The sequence below is a fragment of the Crinia signifera genome, chromosome 1 (assembly GCF_055691185.1).
Source record: "Crinia signifera chromosome 1, ASM5569118v1, whole genome shotgun sequence".
In the NCBI taxonomy this organism is placed as follows: domain Eukaryota; kingdom Metazoa; phylum Chordata; class Amphibia; order Anura; family Myobatrachidae; genus Crinia; species Crinia signifera.
Genome location: NC_139217.1, coordinates 427,016,699 through 427,036,571, shown reverse-complemented (window position 1 = coordinate 427,036,571; position 19,873 = coordinate 427,016,699). Strand labels below are relative to the sequence as shown.

Sequence of the window (19,873 nt, the reverse complement as noted above, 5' to 3'; positions counted from 1 at the left end):
TTATGGCTGACCCTGGTTGTACTGCGGATCGGCCGTAATTGGCAATCTTAGTAAATTTCCCCCAATGTCTATGTAGATAGTCAAAAGGTCCACATTTCCAAACGGTTGGCTTGAATTTTTCATGCATTTGCATGTTTAGGAGCATGGCCGTATATTCGTACCAGCGGTGCAATCACAGCCGAGCACACTTAGCCATTGCCGCAATTATTATTTACAGTGACAGCTGTACATCTGTATACTGAGGGGGTGAGGCAGGGCTAAGGCATCGCTAACTTTATATGGCAGATTCGCATGTTATAACAACACTAACCCAATGGCCCATACTTCACAATTTTATTTTTAAACTGGTCTATGATTAATGCACCAATTTATGCCCCACCCCTGCTGTAGTTCCACCCTAAGTATCCAAAGCTTAGCCCCCCCCCCCCCCCCCCCGGGGTAAGGGGGGTAGCAGTCCTGGCTACCCTTTCCCTTACCTATGATTCTCACAACAGCAATGAACAGAAAATACCCCCTTAACTACTGGTCCAACATAGAAAGCAGGACAGAGCCCTGAGTTGCAAATTGGGAGGAATGGTTCATCTGAGAACAATGAAAATGGTTTGTGTTAATCAGTTTTGGTGGCTGGATTGTTTAGTACAGCCCCTACAAGGACCAGGTGTGTTTGGGAGCCTATAACCCTTTATGCCTCTCCCTTCAGTTGGACAGCATCAAAATGACTTGGCAACTGTTGGTGTGTTCTCATACGCTTATGATGAGCTGTGCAGGAACCCATGCACTGCATTACACAGTGCCTGGCTCAAATGCATAAAAAAGTACATGATCCAAATTGAAACAGATTGTGTGGGAGTTTTATATCGGGAATATCTGTGTTTGTAGTCCTGTGGATCAGTTAAGTACCTGCCATCATTACAAATGAGAAAAGGAAAAGGTCTCTATAGACAGGAAATGAGCAGACAAGTCCAGGAAGAAGATCGTGTAAGCCTCAAGGTAGAAGTCAGAAGTGCTACTTGCAATGACAGGAAGTACGAGGCAGATGTTACACCAACTGGTGTGCAATTAATGAATAGCAGACAGATCGCCTTCTGAGTCCGGGGAAACCAAAGTTTGACCTTTTGTGGAGAGTAACAGATTAAGACGCTGAAAACGCTTTGTGTTCCTGTGATGTTATACAAGTGATTTGAGATGACTGTTGTCTGGGTGGATGGGAATCAGGAAAGACATCCTCCATATGTAATTCTCGTCTTTCACATTCGGATGAAATCCTTTCCAAACACTTTAAACCAGCACACGGACAAATGCAGCTGCGGTTCTCACATCTGCAGCAATCACTTTCACAAAGCCAAAGTCTACATTTGGACGGCAGAATTGTACACGCTTCACATCATCTAAATGGGATCTAGACCTAGGGAAATGCACACAGGGAATTGGAATCTATGAGCTAAGGCTAGATAGAGGTTATACAATCCATTACACTTATTCCCAAAGCTCAGGCTCAACATTACATCACATTCTACATCCCAAGCATGTGAAGGCCCCACAATACAAGCACAGCGCTGTACCCAGGCACACACATAGCTAGAATATATTAAAAGGTACAAGGCTGCAAGTTAAGTGCTTTTATATTGGTTAAGCAACTCAGTGGAAATAGATGGTTTCTTATTTATTTACCCTTTCTTATATATCGCAGCAGATTCCGTTGCGCTTTACAATAGTAGACAGTGGTAACACAAACTGGGTAACAATAGACAGACTTGGAGGTAAGTGGGCCCTGCTGCAAGCTTACAATCTATAGGGACATAGGAGGGAAACACAAGGACAGGCACCAGTAATAGCATAGCAGTCCCACCAAGTTACAAGTCCAGAAGGGAAGCTATATAATACATAATAATAAGTGCCTCAGAGGGTTATGCTTGTAGAACTTAAATATGATATTACCTAAGTGTATGTACATTCATTTAGGAACAATGAAAAGATACAGCAGCAGATTAATAATTAATTACACTGATCATATAGGGGTTACAAAAGGTAATAATTGTCTCATAAAGACACAAAGAAACCAGAGGTGATTTCTCCTATCTTTTGAGCAGTTCCAGTTAAATTATCATTAAACGTTTCCCCTTTATCTCTCTTGGAGACCGTCTATAATCTCCCCTATAAATTTATGGTGTATAGACACTGGGCCAACATATATGGACAGCGATGATGGTAAAAAAATCACTGGGCTGAAAATTGCTCAGTGCATACACACTGGGTGGCTTTGTGCTGCAAGCAGCTCATACGGTAAATGTTCGGCTCAAAGTTGCCCAGTGCGTGTGGACCTTTAAAGAGGAGAAAAGTTTTCACCTCACTTTAGGCCTGATTCAGCATGAGTTGTAAAATTGCAAGATTTTGAAAAATTCAAACTCCAGCCAGTAGGCTGCAATGAGTCTGGCCCCTCCCCGCATCCCCACGCTGGGCCCCTCCCCGCATCACTATTGTGCACACTACTGGCCACACAGCCTAGCTGCAAAGCCAGGTGCAGCTAGGCAATTTTTTAGGTTGCAGCCACAGCATGTGACATCATGCAGCCGCTGCAGCCTTCCCCAACATCCCCCCTCCTCGCCACACACACACATTGATACTTAGACTGGAGTCCCGATGCAATGGCAGTTTAAGTGCTAGTGCAAGAATCTCGACCTGCGACTAGGAAAATCTGCGGGACTAGCTGAATTAGTCCTTTTGGCAGTCACATTTTGCACTACATTTATCAAAGCTTTAAGAGAGATAAATTAACAACCAACCAGCTTTTAATATTCACAGCTTGTAACCTGGAAGTTAGAAGCGGATTACCATGGACGTTGGATGTTGGGTCTGATTCTGGTTCACTTGAAAAGCAAATTCTCTCTAGTAGGAAAAACCATGTGGACTGCAGGGGGGCAGATCTAACGTGTACAGAAAAAATTCGATTTGGGTGGGGTTTTTACTGCAAACCGATATCTATATTGCAGTGTAAAAAAAAGCAGCCAGTATTTACCCTGCACAGGAACAAAATAACTCAGTCAAATGTAACTCTCTCTGCACATATTACATCTGACCCACCTGCAGTGCCCATGGTTTTGTCCATTAGAGAATATGCTTTTGAAAGTGAACCAGAATCAGGCGCTTTATCGCTCTCAACTTCCTCTCTCTCCAGAAGAGATGTACCAACCTTGTGCGGTACATCCCAAGAAAAAGGATTAAAAAAAATTAGCGCTAATACATTAATGAGTTATTTAAAATAAATGAGGTAGTTTAATGATAAAACACATAAAATCAACTAATAAGTTTAAACCACCTCTGAAAATGAATACATAGGATCCGTTCCTAAATGTACCGACAGAAATAAAGTCCACATGAAACTCCAATATGGTATTCTCTCTATGAGTGGATGGATATAGTTACCACAGTTCGACCACTTGGGGAATTATTCCAATTCGGAATGGTATCCTCCATATTGGTGGTGTTTAGAGAGAGTCAGGAAGGTTGGAGCAAGGTATGGAAAACGTCTTTAAGTAGGCAGCTGGTCCAAATGGAATATAGTGAGGTGTTCAATAGGTGTCCAGCGTCTTTAGTCCTGACGCGTTTTGTGCGGTACATCCCACGACTTAACCCCCAGATGCTAATTGGTAACACACCAAAAATTGCGGTTTTGCTGCATTTTCCGGTTTGTAAATCCCGCCACCCAAGTTTTGAGAATTCTAGACCCATATTTGTCCTGCCCTGCCACAAGCACACCAATGCATGGTTAAATGAACGCGTTCCTTCCAGCCAAGTCAGATTAGACATTTTTACAAATCAAGAATAAAAGAATAACCGATCAGATCCTGTTATTGTACATGTGTCCGAAATATTACAGAAGCTGATTGGCTAGTTCTATGGTGAAGCTTTGATCAATCTCCCCCATCGTGCTGATACAAACAGTAGATTGTAGCTATAAACACTAAAACTATGTGAAACTCACTTTCCTTATCTCTAATATTAATCTATAACATACCGATGTTCTCTCCCACCAACGTCAGCAGATAATATATGGGCTTGGCCAAGCATGAAGTCAGTTGTAAATCCTTTAGTGGATGAGGAGTCCCATGACGACACAAACACGATAGACAATTATGCTATTATACTGCTAAAGCAGTTGGCAGAACTTATATATCAGCAACATGTTAGTGATCCCAAAAAGCCACAAAGACAAAGCAAATTGTAACACATGCCAAAGCACAGTCCTATCTCGAATAACATTCTTGTATTTTTGAACAGTACTAGTAGATCATAATGTAGCTTACCTTTAAGAATTAGTGATCTTTATGTACTATATTAGTAATTCTGTAATGATCAGGCTTGCCTACCCTCCCAGAATGGCCGGGAGGCTCCTGAAAATCGAGTTTGCCTCCCACCCCCTGGGAAGGTGGACAAGTCTCCCACTTGCTGGTCAGAGCCCCCGCTCCCCCATTCCCTGCTGGTTTCATTACTGCATATCACGGGTCCACGAAAAGGTGGCAGGGCTAAAATGATGCGACCATGGCATTTTCCATCATTTAAGCCCCGTCCACTCTCCGAGGTCCGCGAATCATGGAGTTTTATGGAATGGGGCGAGACCAAGTGATGTCAGTCTTGCCCCCGCTCTACCTGATGTGTTGCTTTTCCCGGAGAGGTGAAAATCAAAGTAGGCAAGTATGACCTAATGGCAAAGGTTTTTTTTACATTGTAAAGAGGTCTTCTATAGATCATAGGTAAAATATATAAAATTATATTGTATAATATACAGAGCTCCAAGAAGAAAACCTGTTGGGGCGTGGCTTATGAGAAATGTGGGTGTGGCTGTGAAGACCAGGGCATGCTCAATTTACAGTAGTGTACCTGTTTCCCTGAATAAAGGCACTAGGTATATTTGGAAACCAATACATTATATTTGACTTACAAAATGAACAATGTATATGGAAAGAAGAGGACTAGTACAAGGACGAGGAGTTCAGCGGCATTGTCTGTTGTCTGCTTAGAATTATAACCAGAAAAGGCCAGGAAAACCACTTAAGGTGGCCATATATGACTAAGCCAAGGTATCGCATGCAATACCTCAGCAACTGACCGCCGGGGAGTATGCAGGCCTTTAGCATATGATGTATCGTTAGCGACCCCAGCATATTGCTGCCGGATACAATAAATCTTAAGTGTACTACAGATGGAGCCCCTCTAATGCATCCCCAGCGCCCGCCAGAATGTCCCTACTGGCGAATGCTGGCTGAGAGGGACTCCATCAGACTGGGACACACAAGCACCTCACACACGAGTCACTTGGCGGCTGGGCGGTGGAAACCCTGGCCGTCTTTGCTTCAGGGAGATGGGCAGGGATATGGAGGGTGCGGGTAGGCGGTGTGGATCAGCGAACGGCAACAGGGAGGCAGCGGGGAGCTACATCAGAACGGGTTGCATGAGCATCGCATGCGCACGCGCCCCCTTCCAACGGTTGGCGGGGCCTGGTGGCTGGCGATTCTATCGCAGGACCATTGCAAAGCTGAGGCCGGCTCCATCTGCGGACCCGATACACACGGGACCACGCATTGGATAGGAATTGGAGGTTAGACACATACGATTTGGCCTTTTTTCACCCTATTTCCCGGCAAGATGCATCGGAATTGGGTGAAAGTGCCCATATCAGATAAGTGTGTAGGCACCTTTAAAAAGTTACATTTATGCAAATTATTTAAAGATAAATATTGTGGGGTTTTCGATTACCTTAAAGCATGAATGCAATATATGACACGTGGGATATTTTTACGATCATAAACATCGGTGGTCTCTGGATAAAAAATCTAAAGAACGAAAAAAAAAAAAAAAAAAGAATTAGTGAAGGCCATAATTATGTTACATATCTATCTGTGCTTGTAAAATAATTTTTAGATAATAAATAAAACAAAATCTAAAAACAAGGTATATTTAGATCAAGGTTCTTGTGTGCCAAACATCGACAGTCAAATGATTATGTTCTGTTCTTTATGACGATAATACAATTGCAAGCTCTCATGAAGAGGACCCTCACCAGGGCCTTAACTAGTGGTGTGTGAGCAGTGCAGTCATGCAGCCCACCCCCTGCATGATGTCATAGGTTTAGGGGGTGGGGCTAACAAGACACACTGTAATGGCACTGTCCCTCCCTGTTATGGCACTATTACACACCCCCAAAACATTGTGGGGAAAATATTATAAGGAATAATAAGATATAGTATCTGAAATTTCTTAGAACAGGAGAAAGTGATAAGTAAGGCTCAGCATGGGTTCGTCAAAAATAGATCATGTCAGACTAATTTAATTAGCTTCTCTGAGGAAGTCAGTCAGGAGCTGGAATTAGGGAAATCTGTTGATGTAATACGGCATGATTTCGCTAAAGCTTTTGACATGGTGCCAAAAGGTGTCATAAAAGGTGTTTAATAAAACTAGGTAATTTAGGGTTAGGAGATCAAATTTGTAATTGGTCTAAAAAGTGGTTGCACAATCGGGGACAGAGAGTGGTGGTAAATGGCATACATTCCAGCTTGGGTACGGTCCAAAGTGGAGTCCCGCAAGGTTCAATATTGGGACCCACCTTGTTTAATATATTCATTAATAATATCGGAAGTGACATAATGAGTAAAATTGCAATATTTGCAGACAACACGAAATTGAGTAAGGAAATTAACTCAGGAGAGGATGAGGAAACACTAGAAAGTGACTTAAATAAACTGGAAAGGTGGGCGGAAAGGTGGAAAATGCAGTTTAACTTGAAAAATGTAAAGTAATTGATTATGGGAAGAAAAATGAACAAGCTACTTACAGGCTAAATGGAGTTATTATAGGAAATTCTGCAGTAGAGAAGGACTTGGGGGTCATCATAGATAAAAAATTGGGTAATAGTGCACACTGCTCAAGTGCAGCAGAAAAAGCAAACCGGACACTGGCATGCATTAAAAGGGGAATGGATTCAAGGGATGCCAATGTGATAGTGCCTCTTCACAAGGCAGTGGTGAGACCACACTTGGAATATTGTGTACAGTTCTGGGCACCGCACCTTAAAAAGGACATAAATGAATTGGAACAGGTACAGAGAAGGGCGACTAAGCTAGTAAATGGTCTTCAATCCCTAGAATACAAAGATAGGTTAACCAGGCTGAATATGTTTTCACTGGAGACACGGAGGTTGAGAGGTGATATGATTAGTATGATCAAATACAGGATTGGGAATCATATGGGACTGGGAGAGGATTTGTTCACTAACAGGCCTATACTTAGGACACGCGGCATGTACTGAAGCTCCAGGAAAAGAAATTCCATACTGAATTAAGAAGAGGATTCTTTACCATTAGAGCAGTAAAATTCTGGAACTCATTGCCGGAGAGGGTGATTACAGCAACTACTGTTATTGAATTTAAATCAAAACTGGATGTATTTTTGGCCACTAAGGGAATCCTATATATATGACTTATTCAAGTCAGTAGTTACAAGTTGACCTCCATGGACTAACCTCTTTTTTCAGGCTTAATTACTATGTTGCTATGTGTTGACCTTTTACACCCATCAACCTTAAGCACAAATTGACCATATGGGGTTGTCCTATTGACTGTCTACCTAGACAATGTAGACCTACAGATGGAGCCTTCTTCAGATAGCCTTCTCTGAAGAGCCATGGCTCACCAAGGCCTATTGTTCTCAGCTGCAATACAATATATAGAACAATACAGTAGGGGATTAGCATAGGATTAAGTCCCACAGCTCTGGCTCACTAAATCCTTTTAAATGGCTAGATGAGGATGGCTCTATCTGTATCATCCAGATACTGTACAAGATACCTTCCAACTGTTCCAATAAAGGACCGTCACAATTTAAGGGCTTTGTTCCCTCTTCCTGATCAGTACAGCTGTGAGGGAGGCATGTTCCATTCACTGCATAACAGCAATATTAGTGCATGCAAATGGTTTCAGGGGAGGAATGGGACAGGGTATTAGCCCTGCCACCATGAGGCTTGCTCACATCCCTTTTTTGCCCCAGTTACCAAACATTAAATGTTGGTGATATAGAATGCATTTGTAGGTGCTGCTACCTCCATATTTAGTAGTCCGTTTTTCTCCAGGTCTAAATCGTTAAACAGTTTTAAAATGTTCAGTTACTCATTGACTTTCACATATCAGGTGAAGATCCAAACATTCACTACTGTACCTTAGGAAGTCCAATTGATTCCATTGCACGTAACCACTGGACAGTATTATCTGTATGTCGGAAATGTAAGCCAGACCGCTAGATGAGACATACAATAATAACAAAACAGTATAATATTAGTATGATGTTAGCAAATAAAAAAAAAAAATGGCAGAAATAGCTTCTTACATATGCTCCTATTGAGCCCCATTACACACAAGCCAATTTTGCCTAGCTTACATGCTGATTGATGAAGGCTATGGGCTTCTTTCGCCGCTCGCCGTCCGCGTCCGCGCCCCCCCCCCCTCCTGATCTCCTCCTCCCCCAGGTGTCACAGCCGGGAGGACATCCGGCTTCAGGGGGGAGGAGGAGACGCAGGGGGACGGTGGCAGCCGCCGGGAGGTGACGGAGACCCCCGCAGACCACATCACAGGTATCGCGGGGGTCTCCGTCACCGCAACTCGATGCTAGCCGCATATGTTAGTACATATGCGGCAGCATCGCGGCGGCTGCCAGGTGAAGGGCGGCGATGTATATTAATACATCCCGCCCCTAGCGATCTGTGCAAATGTTCTTTCTTGATGCACATGTAAGAGATTTACAGTAACTAGAGCTTGACTACATGTGGTCAAGCAGGCGATGCGCAGGACCGTGCATTGCCATCGCTCCGGGGCATACACATGGTAAATCCATATCATTTCTAAAAGGTGACCATACACCTGAACGATAACAGGCCCAAACGTACAATTTCGAGAGGTCGTGCGATTGATGGTGTGTACATCGTGGGGAATATCGATATGATGCAGGGCCCCGCGGGTCAATCCACAGATCTTATGTGCTGCACATATGAACCATCGGCTTTGCTTGCAGTCGTAAGCAGATCACAAGTGCATTTAACGCCCATGCGATCGCTCGTTCAGGTCATATGCAGGTTGTTCTAGTGTATGGCCAGCTTAATCGATTATTTTTCGATCACTTAGAAAACAGGCTATTATTGCACCGTGTGTATGCCGCCGTAAGGTGCACATACATGGCACAATTAATGTATACAATTTGGACTACATCGCATCCGTTTTGCAATGCAATGACATGAGATCTAGTACAAAAAGTATTTGCAGCACATACTTTTTGAGATGCGCCATGAGAGGTGTGATGAGATGTGTGAAGGGAGCGCGCATCTCATCGCACCCAACAATTGTACCGTGTATGGGCACCTTTAAAGTTAGTACTTTTATAAATAAATAATAATAATAATCATAATAATAATAGTATGAATAATAAATACAAAAAGTTAAATCTCCTAAACATTCACTCCTAGAGCCTGTGGCAGTTTGCTAAGCTGCAAATTATGTGAAATGATTTAAAACATATTTTACAGGCAGAAAATAAAGCTCCTATGCTGTGAGCCGATTCGGCTTTACATGAATCAGGGAAACTGCCGCTACAATATGGTATTACTGAAATGTCAGAGTGTGTCAGGGAACATCCAGAATGCTATGGAATTGGGTCAGCTCCTCCTGGCATTGAAAGAACTTGGTAATAGAGGCAGTTTCACAAAAAAAAAACAGCAAAATTACTTTTTGGAGAGGATAAGCATGTTGGCAGATTTACAAGAAACTTCACTGTATTTACTCTGGAGAAGCTGTCTAGACAAAGCTTCAGAGATAAAGTCCTGTCAATCTTTGGAGCGGTTTATGGTTGCCCATTACACATTCAATATCTCAGAGCTACAGTATATTGCCCAGCCACTGCAGTACAGCACACATTCAGCCGGTGTATGAGGATAACAAGGAAGGACAGATATTTATTGAACTGGTGGAGACACAGGTTGTACGGCCACACTTTAACCCTTTCAGGTCTAACGTCTAGTCCGGCTCAACAGCCCTAGCGCTAGTAGCAGATCCAATGGTGAGCCACTTTAAAATAAGAGCATTAACATAGTTCAACATTCAATGTAGACCATTTTTTAATTAAAAAAGAAACAAATTTACAATTAATTTAAACATTTAAACCAGAATATCACAAGAAATGGGGGGTTGTGACCTTTTCTGCGCTAAGAGGTTAGCTGCACCTCTAACTACCTCGCTGTTAATAGAGGTAGAGGATAGACATAGAAAAAGAAAGAATAGAGGTGCGCTGGTGTAGGTTTCACCTTAATTTCATACACAATGGTAGAATAAAAATAATTTTATACAATAATATAAAAACAGTAGATTCTCACATAAATGTTCATATCAAATAGATACCATTTCTAACAAGTATGTTTTCCTGATAGACCCTACGCGTTTCGTCCCGGAGGGACTTCTTCAGGGGTAACAGGGTATCTAGAATGGTGAAACATTGCCGTTTATTAATACTGAAATAAATTACATTAAAAACAATATTTTTTTTAAAAAAAACAATATTTTAAAAACGGAAATCTGTGCAGATGTGCATATATTCAATGAGGAGGAAACCAGGTTGGTGGTGGAAGATGGGGATGAGGATGAGAGGGAAACAAAATAGATTCAAAGAGAGGGTTCGTCTAGGTGTAGGTAGAGATCTCTTCCCTTAATTTTATGGGTTTTTGGTATACATACCGATCTGAATTGTGTTCACTCTTGGTGGATGGATGGACCGATAGAAGTCCGCCCCTTTGAATGGGGTATTGGCTACCTGAATGTCTAAAATAATTAATTAATTAATTAAGATTACTGAGAATACTTATAACATGTTTATTAGGGAATTAAATCTCCTATATTGACAAGGTATGTGAAGCAGTTAAACTGTGTACATACCCTCAGCTTGGGGAGGTGAGTAAAACGGGTCCAACTGATATCTTCAATAGATATATGGAAGGACTTATGAGGGTCCACCCTTATTGGAGGGGTATTGGCGCTCTGAATATCTAAAATAGTTAATTTTTTGGAGATTACTATGAGAGTATTTATAACATGTTTTTAAGGAGTTAAGTCTCCTACACTGAATACATATATATGAACAACGGTTAGTCTGTGTACATACCCTCAGCTTGGGGGGGTGGGTAGAACGGGTCCAGCTGATATCCTCACCAGATCTACACTCTATAGTCCATACATAATAACATAAATGTTATATTAAAGAGGTGAACACAATTCAGATCGGTATGTATACCAAAAACCCATAAAATTAAGGGAAGAGATCTCTACCTACACCTAGACGAACCCTCTCTTTGAATCTATTTTGTTTCCCTCTCATCCCCATCTTCCACCACCAACCTGGTTTCCTCCTCATTGAATATATGCACATCTGCACAGATTTCCGTTTTTAAAATATTGTTTTTTTTAAAAAAATATTGTTTTTAATGTAATTTATTTCAGTATTAATAAACGGCATTGTTTCACCATTCTAGATACCCTGTTACCCCTGAAGAAGTCCCTCCGGGACGAAACGCGTAGGGTCTATCAGGAAAACATACTTGTTAGAAATGGTATCTATTTGATATGAACATTTATGTGAGAATCTACTGTTTTTATATTATTGTATAAAATAAATTATTTTTATTCTACCATTGTGTATGAAATTAAGGTGAAACCTACACCAGCGCACCTCTATTTAAACCAGAATGTTTGGATTGCAAACCAAAAAAAAAAAATTGGACTGCAAAGGCTTAACCAGTTATAATGGACACCTATGGCATAGCAATTCTTGCTGTACAATAAAAATTAGGTAACAGTGGTGTGGGGTGCGGTGCTCCTGGACTGGATGGGCTGGGTGGCTTTAGTGCGGCATGCCCTTACATTCTATTAACACTTATCCCTCACTAACACTATCTCTCTCCTATTTTAATTACATTTCCTTTATATCTCTCTTTATATATAGCTTTGGCTTCTTATCACTAATTGTTAACACTTAGTATCTCACTGGCATGCCGCACTGGGCTTCCCAGCTTATGATAGTTTTTGGGGTTCCGCACCCTGCACCTAGATATAGCGCTAGGGACCCTCAATATACAGAGAAGCCTTGACGCGGCTTGGGGGCATAGCATACACCTGCGCAGGTATATGTAACTAATATCTCTGAATTCTATTATCATGTAGTGTTCAAGATTGGTTACTAACATTACTCAGTGTGCTGAGGGAAAAAAGGTCTTGTTTTACTTACCCAGTATTAACCCATCCCTCATGCACCTGGGTAATGTTACTGAACTAATTGAGCATCTACCACTATCTGTATGTACAATAAAACTTGCAAGGAGTTATTTGGGAAGCCTTGGTCTTATCACCTAAAATTTTGTGACTGCAAGAAGGGTACAGTAATTAGAGATGTGCAGATTGGGATCTTATTGGCTATCAGCAGTCACATGTTTTGGCTCCAAACCAGGTGACAGTCACATAGCCAATACGATCCCATTTTGAGATCCGGGTAAATCCGGATCTGCACATCTCTAGATTTTGCCCTCTCCAGACATTTTACTACCTACACAATGACAACAAAAGCACATTTTAAAAGATGTGAAAAGCTTTGTTTTAGTTATACAAGGCTTTCTCACCGCTTCAGGCTATTCAATAACGAGATGGCATAGGAAAATAAATGAATCCCTCTTCAGTCCCCCAATTTTTATCGATAAAGCATCTCTTCTATGAAGCAGTGAAAAGAGTGGAGAAGTGTGGCAGGGGAGAAGTTGCCAATGGAAACGAAACAGCTTTGATGTAGCATTTATCAATGCAGTTGGTTGCCATGGGACGCACTGAGTCGAAGGTCGGACGGGCAGCAGGTGCGACCTCCGGCTCAGGTACAATGAGCACGGGACCGCACAACAGTCAGGCGGGGAATGACAAAAATCCAATTTGGAATCAGACTAGTGTATGGGCACCTTTAGTTTCTAGTGATAAGGATATACTACATCTCTCTCTCGAAAAAGCCGTTTGTGTTACAAATTTCAACCAACAGTACATTTGATATATACATTTAAAGTCATCTTTATAAATATTTTTTATTAAAATAATGTGATGGGGGCTCTCCTGGAGCCATGTATAAATAGTTATAAATAGTGTGCGCTATATAAGAAACGGTTAATAAATAAATAAAATAAATAACGGATAAACAAGTATTCAGGTACAGCAGTGGTCAGGGAACTCGGTCCTCATTACACCACGTAGTGCATGTTTTGCAGGTCTCCTCACGGAATCACAAGTGAAATAATTAACTCCACCTGCGGACCTTATAATATGTGTCTGTGAGTAATTAGTACACCTGTGCACCTGCTGAGTTACCAGCAAAACATGCACTGTGTGGGGTAATGAGGACCCAGTTCCCTGACCACTGAGTTACAGGGTCATTAAAGTAACATATTGCACAAATGTAATTTGGGTGCCATATGTTCCTTAAAAACAAGAAGCTAAATATCAAAATAATGATTAGCTAGAAAACATTAATACAAGAAATGAAGGACAAGCACATACCTGAAACCTCGTTTGTTCCGCATCATAAATTTTCTTTTCTGAGATCATTTTAGGAGCAAAAAATCTCCCCAACTTCGCTAGATAGACCCCGTTCCTTAAACCTTCCTCAAGTTCTGTTGTTGGCGGCAGTTCCTCAACCAGGCAGGCTTCCATCCACCTGCAAACATAAAGAGGATTTATTGGTGCACATGGATCCAAGACTGTAAAGTGGCTATATTATTACACACACTTTTCTTTTACCATAAGATTTAATTTCCAATACAGGTGCAAGACATGGAGCAAAAAAAAAAAATCAATAGTGTTCGAGTTCCAATACATATGTATCTAATCTAAACATCATCGTAGCCAAGTGCATTCAAAGTGAGATAAAGTGCAAGGGTTCTGAAGGCAAGAATAATACATACACTGAAGAAACAATGGCTCTTATTTGGGTCCATTAGCTCGCATGCAAGCTCAATGTTTATTAAAATGTGCATGTCCCGAGGGAGTGCGTCCACAGCAAACAGATTGTTCGCCAAGTGCATGACCCAACATTGTGGGCTCCTACAAGAATCAGGTTCCTTACTATCGCATAACCCCAAGGGCCCTTCATGACCCAGTCAGACATGTTAATTGTTGAAAAATAATGCAAAAAATTGGAACACATAATAGAGACAAATCAATGCAGAAATATAATTATCAAAGATTCAGCAAATATTTCAAGTACGGGAGAAAAACAGGTGGAGTGTGGGAAGGGGGGAAACACATTAGGAAAAAAACCTCATCACATGTTTAACTGGTGTGAGCACCAATCGGCTGGATTGACCCTTATTTTATCCAGCTAAAAAGGAGCTGGCGCAGAGCAGTAAAGGACAATTGGGCTGTGTAGTCGCAGCCGGAGACAGTTTTGGTGGATTCGGAGTTGGTAGAAACGTAGTGACTGCAGTTTATAATAATATATAATATTGATCATTTCATTAACGCATGTGCAGGTGTCTATGAATAGGCGTTCTCCATTTCCCAGGAACTTCTCCAGAGGAGTCTCAGACATTTCTAAACACAAGAGCTTAATCATTATATTATAGTGAATAATGTTAACTGGCAGGAGGAGAACATGCCAGGGAGAGGATAAGCAGTACTTAAATATATGTAAAAATCTGCAATTTGCTTTCACTACAGGGCCATCTGTCACTTCTGGCAAATGCCAGAGGGGCAGATTTCTTTTTGTAAGTGGAGGCTCGGCCTCCTGATCGGCGCACAGAGAGAGCCGCTGTACTCGCGGTGAGTCTGGCGGCTCTCTGTGCGCCACTGAGGTCCAGGAGAGAGGGGGGCATCACATGCCACTATTACCCTCTCTCCTGCAGGCCGGGAGAGGCAGCGCATGCATGCGTGGTGCATGTGTGCATGCGCGTGACAAAGATCGAGCACATGCACAAATGCCAGGGCCGATTCGGCAGCCCAGCACCTCGCGTTTTCACTATAAGCCGAGACCGTTTTTAGTCCACAAACTCTCCACCCTACCCCCTATCTGCTCCTACCTCCAATCTGTCTTCATAGCTCCCTCTCTCCATATCCAGCAAGTTTGAAACAGATCAGTGTCTCTGCAAAAATTGCTTTCACTTTCTGTTATGACATCTTTTAGCACACAAAGGAATAATTTGGTCTGTCAAGTGGCCTCAACCAATGCTTCATCTCACAAAGGTGCGGGGTAGTTATAGCTCTCGATGATCTAATATAGGTTTAGTATAATTCTGTGTATATGGTCTTTGTCCAATATTATAAAAACACATAGGGATCAAATGCAATAGGAGTGACTTGCACGATTGAAGTTAGTAGGATCTGACAACCCATCACTGGCTCCCAGATTAGTGACTGACTGTTGTAGAAGGACACCCAATTAATGAGGATACAACTTGTGGGCAGCAGTGCCCCATACATTACAGCTGTCAGTATCAGGATAGTTAGTGGGGAACAGTGACTGAAGGGAACCGAACACCAGTGAAGTAACAATAGGGCCGCAGACCCCGCGGCAGCTTGGGGGAGCAAGCACCATTAGGGTCTGCGGGGAGCGCCTTGTGTATTCTCGGCACTGCTGCAGTAACAGGCAGTGCAGCGCCCATCAGGCGGTAGAGGTAGGGAGAGTGGCTTCGGTGGAGCATGAGCTCCCGGAGCCGAAGGGTCACAGGGCGCACTGGCACCTGCTGTGAGCTGCCCGGCAACACATGGACTGCCTGCTGTTTATTCATTTGGTGGGAGTATTGGCTGTGGAGGGTGAGGTCTGCTCTGCAGCACAGATAAAGTGACAGTACGGTGTCCCCTCCCTACCACCCTGCATCTCCCTACCCCCTCCATGCCGCCCTGCATCTCACAATCTCCTACCCACCGTCCTGAGTGTCACTACAACATTCCTACTGCCCTGTGTCTCTTTACACCCTCTCTATCTCCTCTCTACCACCCCCTCCCTGCATCTCACTATCATCCCCCTACTGTCCTGCATCTCTCTCTATCCTTAGTGCCGCGCTTTTCTCTAACTATTGCCTACCACCCTGTGTCTCTCTATCCATTCCCTACTGGATAGGAATGGAATGGATAGGTGTGTGTGTCATATTGTGTAAGTGGCATTAAGTTTCATAATGTGTAAGGGGCAGTATGGGGGGGGGGGGGGGCTGGGGGTGGCGCCAGAAAATATTTTGGCTAGGGGGAGCATAATTTGGTACTTGTTACCTAGCACTGCGCCCATTGTGAGTGATCGCATACCTTAACTTAAGGTATGCGATGGACGCGACCGACACGATTTTAGGGGTATTTTTAGCCTTTTCCCCGACAATGAAAAAATTGCGTCCATCGCATGCCTTAAGTTAAGGTCCCGATGCGACCGACGCGATGTAACATTGAATGCATTGTATTCAATGTTAAATGCCTATGTAAAATCGGGTCCATTGTATGCCATTATAATGGCATACAATGCGACCGATGCGATGAACCCGATTTTACATATGGAACAATGTTACATGGGCCAATGGACCCGATTTTTCATTGTATACCCACCCTGATGGGTATTTTACATGACAAATGCCCCCCCATTGTTAACGCCACCCCACGATGAACGCCAACCTGAAGCGCTCGCCACACTATATAAAATCAACTCCACGCTGACGTGGATAGTGGGGGTATGAAAAGTTCGGAGGACGTGTACTGCTGCGCTCGCCACGCTTCAGGTTGGCGTTCATCGTGGGGTGGCATTAACAATGGGGGGGGGGGGCATTTGACCCATCAGGGTTGGGAAACAATGAAAATTGGCGTCTGGGGGGCATTTAACATTGGGGCCAATGTAAAAATCACGTTGATCGCATCACATGCGATTTGGTTGCATGCGATGGACACGATTTTTTGGGTCCCGATGGATACAATTTTTATCGCTGGTGCCGTGCTAGGAAACAAGTACCCAAAAGTTATAGTTACGCCACTGCCGAACACCTGTGCAACACTGATGCAAGACCCCCTGAAAAATACGGATTCCCTCAGCCGTTCCAAAATATTTATAGTATTATTATTATGTGTAGTTTTAATTTAAAATCATATATTATCATCAAGATATTGTTGTTATTGGCGAGACATTACTTTGGTGAAGCCGCTATACAGAACGCGCAAGAGGTGAAGGTTCAGAATGTCTTGGATATGGCCAAATAAAACGAGTGTTCATAGAAACTCACATGCCAGTACTCCAGCAATATAATTATATAGCAACTCATAAACATGCGTATGTCTACAAATCTCTCCAGCGCGACAAACTATTAAAACTCACAATAAAATAAGATTAAAAATGTGTAGCCAACAAAGCCGTGTTTGCCATACAGAACCTGCACAGAATGGCCAAGAGACAGGCATGAGAGTCCACAACAGAGACATTGGGGAGGTAGGGACTGCTGTTGGCCCAACAGACAATGTATAGGTTTCCAGGGATCACTAGAATGCACATCCTTGGTCTGGGCTTTGACCTAAAAACTGGAAAGGACCAAAAGGGAAGATCCTGCTGCATGAGGACAACCTGCTCCAATAAATATTTGTTATTGTTTTACAAGACTGGCGAGTGCACACCCTTATTTGGACTTTATGGAATTTGGGCTGTTTAGCCTTCTTTGGGTTGCTACCCCAGCATAATAGAGTCATTGTGCTGGAAATCTACACTAAAAATACTGTTACATTTCTGTAACTTGTCTGCCTCCATGGCCCTTATTCTGGTTGGTGCGGGCGTTCGTGCCGCCGATGTTTTGTGTCTGCGCATGTGCATAGGCGTCTCTGCGCATGTGCGAGCGGGGCGTACGGCCAAATCCCGCATGAAATGTGAACACTACGAACAGGGGGTGGAGAGGGGCGTGAAGGGCTATTTGGGCTCATAACCATATGCATACGCCCCGCGTTTCATGGGCGTTCCCATCAGGAGCGTAACTATAGCACCGCAGCCCCCGCCACCGCGGGGGGGCGCTGTGCATGTGGGGGCGCCGGGGGCTGCGGTGCTATAGTTACCCCCCCAATCCCCCGCAGACTTACGTAACTTGCTGGTCCCGTCGGCTCCGTTCTTCCGATGAGGACCACAACAAAATGGCCGCCCCCATATAGCAAACAGTTCTCTGAAACTTGTCTGCTGTACAGGGGGGGCCATTTTGTGGTGGTCCTCAGCAGATGAACGGGCGGAGCCGCCGGGACCAGCGTGATAGGTAAGACTGCGGGGGAGGGGGTTAGCATGGGCGACGGGGCGGCAGGGGGGGGGGGGTTTTGCTCGGCGGGGGGGGGGGTGTGCTCTACGGGGCGGCGGCGGGGGGTGGGTATGGGTGCCCCCCCTAACGGCGCCCAAAACGTAGCTACGCCACTGGTTCCCATGCAAACGCTGGGCGTACGTATGGTAATGCGGCCGTGACGCACGTGTAGGGGGCGGACATATGACATCGCCGGATGTCAGCTGCCCGCCCAGATCCCTGCTTTTGCACGGAAAAATGTCCGTGTGGTCTGAGGTTGCGGGAGCTGGTGGACCACTCGGTCCTGCATTCGATGGTCTGCGACCATCGAATGATGGGGGAAGTTCCCTGAGATGGAGGAGGCGTATTCTGTGAAAAATACACGTGCGGTCCATTCGGTCAGCTTCATACCGCGTACGGACGGAGTTGGCGATCCGTATGGAAGGCGGGGTTTCGCACGCACGGTCCTGGCCGCATATTCGGATCCGGCCGCACCGACCAGAATAAGGCCCCATGTGACACTAGAAGTGTATGTGTGTGTGTGTGTATGACATGTTTAAATTTTAGATCGATACTGTGCACACACACAATGGGCTCGTGAGTGTCAGAACAGGACCATGGAGCATGGTGGACTGATCTTAGGAACATCATGCAGATGACCGGATGCATCGTTTACCTGGGGAAGAGATCGCACAAGGCAGCACTCTGGGACAACGGCTGCATCTACCTCTGTGAAAGAGGGGGGCGGCCGTGATGCGCCCCCCTCTTTCACCCCCCGCCACTGTCGTCATGCTCCTGGTCCCAGTCCCCACCGCCAGTCTTGGTCCCCGTTGCGCTGCCGGTGCTGCACTGGCTCCCAGCCTCTATGGGCTTCTTTTGCAGCAGCCCACATAGGTATATCCAGGGGCCCGGTGCATGTGCAGTATCATCCTCGTACAGTGCATGCACAGAAACAGGTTTTTATGGGCTGCCACTCAGCAGGCCATATAGAGGCATCCCAGAGGGATGGAACACCTCCCAATGGGACTGACTTGGGTGACTGGCAGGTCAGACTTCCAATAGGAAGTCACAGCGAAGCCAGAGCAGTCTACACAGACTGCATCTGGCTTCACTTTGGCAGAGAACAGTGGCAGATTTTACCTGGAGGGACTGCATCCCTGCAGCCCTTAGGTAAAAACCACCACTGCTCTGGGAATAAGGCAAGCTGGCAGATGTTACTATGGCATGTAGTAAAACAAGAACAAACCATGTAGGCCCCATCTCACAACTTACAGTACAGTATCAGAGACACCTTTCAGAGGTCTTGTAGAATTTATGCCTCTATGGGTCATGGCTGATTTGGTGGAGAAAGGGGTTGTACACAATGGGCCTTATTCTGATCGGAGCGGCCAAACGTGCGTACGTTCGCCATTACCGCACGCTAGCCGTACGCGGCCATTGGGGTCAGGTCCACCCACAAATCAGCCGCTTACGTACGGCCAGAAATACCGTAGAAGGGGAGTGGCGTACAAATGAGCGTACGGCAACGTACGCGGACGGCTCAGCCCT

The 19,873-nt window shown here is 44.2% G+C and overlaps 1 protein-coding gene and 1 long non-coding RNA gene across 5 annotated transcripts in view; both read right to left on the bottom strand.

Moving 5' to 3' along the window:
- IQGAP2 (IQ motif containing GTPase activating protein 2) overlaps positions 1 to 19,873 on the bottom strand; it is a 276,016-nt gene that overhangs the window by 129,180 nt on the left and 126,963 nt on the right. For all 4 annotated transcript variants that reach the window (XM_083151991.1, XM_083151993.1, XM_083151998.1 and 1 more), the window contains exons 3-5: positions 13,611 to 13,767; positions 8,209 to 8,286; positions 5,755 to 5,831 (exon numbers count right to left, since the gene is read on the bottom strand). In XM_083151991.1, the coding sequence (XP_083008117.1) occupies positions 5,755 to 5,831; positions 8,209 to 8,286; positions 13,611 to 13,767 (312 nt within the window). The remainder of the gene's footprint in view (positions 1 to 5,754; positions 5,832 to 8,208; positions 8,287 to 13,610; positions 13,768 to 19,873) is intronic.
- On the bottom strand, positions 10,403 to 11,246 carry LOC146019502 (uncharacterized). Its single transcript, XR_014450575.1, has 3 exons — positions 11,191 to 11,246; positions 10,767 to 11,074; positions 10,403 to 10,511 (listed from the first exon to the last, which is right to left on the bottom strand). It is a non-coding gene; the product is annotated as an uncharacterized LOC146019502 (long non-coding RNA).